Source organism: Penaeus chinensis, chromosome 22, assembly GCF_019202785.1.
Source record: "Penaeus chinensis breed Huanghai No. 1 chromosome 22, ASM1920278v2, whole genome shotgun sequence".
Lineage (NCBI taxonomy): Eukaryota > Metazoa > Arthropoda > Malacostraca > Decapoda > Penaeidae > Penaeus > Penaeus chinensis.
Window position 1 is genome coordinate 25,923,522 of NC_061840.1, and position 2,500 is coordinate 25,926,021.

The 2,500-nt window shown below is 49.0% G+C and overlaps 1 protein-coding gene across 5 annotated transcripts in view; it reads left to right on the forward strand.

Annotated features, from left to right (window-relative positions):
• Positions 1-2,500, forward strand: part of LOC125037172 (probable E3 ubiquitin-protein ligase HERC4) — a 31,826-nt gene that overhangs the window by 1,461 nt on the left and 27,865 nt on the right. For 3 of the 5 annotated variants that reach the window (XM_047630206.1, XM_047630208.1, XM_047630207.1), the window contains exon 2: positions 1,747-1,796. The exons of the other annotated variants lie outside the window; for them this stretch is intronic. In XM_047630206.1, the coding sequence (XP_047486162.1) occupies positions 1,787-1,796 (10 nt within the window). In that variant the 5' untranslated portion in view covers positions 1,747-1,786. The remainder of the gene's footprint in view (positions 1-1,746; positions 1,797-2,500) is intronic. 5 annotated transcript variants of the gene reach the window in all.

The following is a 2,500-nucleotide window of genomic DNA, read 5'->3' on the forward strand; positions in this document are numbered from 1 at the left end:
CCTCCTCCTCCTCCTCCTCCTCCTCCTCCTCTTCATCCTCCTCTTCATCCTCCTCTTCATCCTCCTCTTCATCCTCCTCTTCATCCTCCTCTTCATCCTCCTCTTCATCCTCCTCTTCATCCTCCTCTTCATCCTCCTCTTCATCCTCCTCTTCATCCTCCTCTTCATCCTCCTCTTCATCCTCCTCTTCATCCTCCTCTTCATCCTCCTCTTCATCCTCCTCTTCATCCTCCTCTTCATCCTCCTCTTCATCCTCCTCTTCCTCCTCCTCCTCCTCCTCCTCCTCCTCCTCCTCCTCCTCCTCCTCCTCCTCCTCCTCCTCCTCCTCCTCCTCCTCCTCCTCCTCCTCCTCCTCCTCCTCCTCTTCATCCTCCTCTTCATCCTCCTCTTCATCCTCCTCTTCATCCTCCTCTTCATCCTCCTCTTCATCCTCCTCTTCATCCTCCTCCTCCTCCTCCTCCTCCTCCTCCTCCTCCTCCTCCTCCTCCTCCTCTTCATCCTCTTCATCCTCCTCTTCATCCTCCTCCTCCTCCTCCTCCTCTTCCTCCTCCTCTTCCTCCTCCTCTTCCTCCTCCTCTTCCTCTTCCTCCTCCTCCTCCTCTTCCTCCTCCTCTTCCTCCTCATCTTCCTCCTCCTCCTCTTCCTCCTCCTCCTCCTCTTCCTCCTCCTCCTCCTCCTCTTCTCCTCCTCTTCCTCCTCCTCTTCCTCCTCCTCCTCCTCTCCTCCTCCTCCTCCTCCTCCTCCTCCTCCTCCTCCTCCTCCTCCTCCTCCTCCTCCTCTTCCTCTTCCTCCTCCTCTTCCTCTTCCTCTTCCTCTTCCTCTTCCTCCTCCTCTTCCTCCTCCTCCTCCTCTTCCTCCTCCTCCTCCTCCTCCTCCCCCTCTTCCTCTTCCTCCTCCTCTTCCTCTTCCTCTTCCTCTTCCTCTTCCTCTTTCTCTCCTCCTCCTCCTCTTCCTCCTCCTCCTCTTCCTCCTCCTCCTCCTCCTCCTCTTCCTCTTCCTCTTCCTCTTCCTCTTCCTCTTCCTCTTCCTCTTCCTCCTCTTCCTCTTCCTCTTCCTCTTCCTCCTCTTCCTCTTCCTCTTCCTCTTCCTCTTCCTCTTCCTCCTCTTCCTCTTCCTCTTCCTCTTCCTCTTCCTCTTCCTCTTCCTCCTCCTCCTCTTCCTCTCCTCCTCTTCCTCCTCCTCCTCCTCCTCCTCCTCCTCCTCCTCCTCCTCCTCCTCCTCCTCCTCCTCCTCCTCCTCCTCCTCCTCCTCCTCCTCCTCCTCCTCCTCTTCCTCCTCCTCCTCCTCCTCCTCTTCCTCCTCCTCCTCCTCCTCTTCCTCCTCCTCCTCTCCTCCTCCTCCTCCTCCTCTTCCTCCTCCTCCTCCTCTTCCTCCTCCTCCTCCTCCTCCTCCTCTTCCTCCTCTTCCTCCTCTTCCTCCTCCTCCTCCTCCTCCTCCTCCTCTCCTCCTCTTCCTCCTCCTCCTCCTCCTCCTCCTCCTCCTCCTCCTCCTCCTCCTCCTCCTCCTCCTCCTCCTCCTCCTCCTCCTCCTCCTCCTCCTCCTCCTCCTCCTCATTGTCCTTAACTAATTCCATTGCCTAATCTAAACCAATGGTTCAATTTTGTGGACACATTCATCATATATGTCAACCAGAATGATGAAATCCCAAAGTCATGGTGAGGTTTTCAGTTACTTGTCCACCTTTGGTTGCCATGACTATACATTCTCCATTGTTTTTCTTTTTATTTTCTCTCTCAATATCCTCAGGAACATCAAACCGTACATCTATTCTGTCCATGGAAAGGAAATGTGTACTAGTAAGTGTGATTCCATATATTTTCTTTATCTTCTTTCTTTGGTTTCATGTCAATCCCCGTTTTATTCATTTTCTATCTGGATTATTATTATTATTTTTTCCAACTTCTGAGGGTAACTTACGTGTTGGTGTCTTGTGGAAGAAATTTTCATTTGATTTGCTTTATATTTTAACTTGAGTGTGTAGTCAGTTGGTCTCTTTATGGTTCAGTATAATATAACACCTTTTTTCTATAGCTCTTTTCTGGCATTTTATTTTCTTGTTCATATCCTGAAATTGAATTGAATTTTACTCTATCATGCACATTTATTTATTGATATCTTTATATTCTCTATATTCCTTTTCCCCCTCATTTTACATTCCTTGCTTTATGATCCAAGCCTCTCTTTACTCTTACAGGCTTTGCATTCAGTTAGTATCAGAGTACAGTTCATAGAGGATAGAAGGTGTGTGTGTATATGTTTGCAGACAACACCCAGTCCTGAGGCAGATATTTGTGTGCCTCTTTGTACCGTGACAGACAAGATTCAATATGCGTCCTTGGTTCTCCTCTTTTGTTATATTTCACTCTGCCATGTGCTCTTATTCTTTTTTTTTTTTTTTTTTCTCTTGTCTGGTTTTGGAAGATGGGAGAAAACAAGAAGATGGAACAAGTGAAAATAAAATGAATGGATAAGGTTGCTACTTCTAACAGCTTTTAAGAGG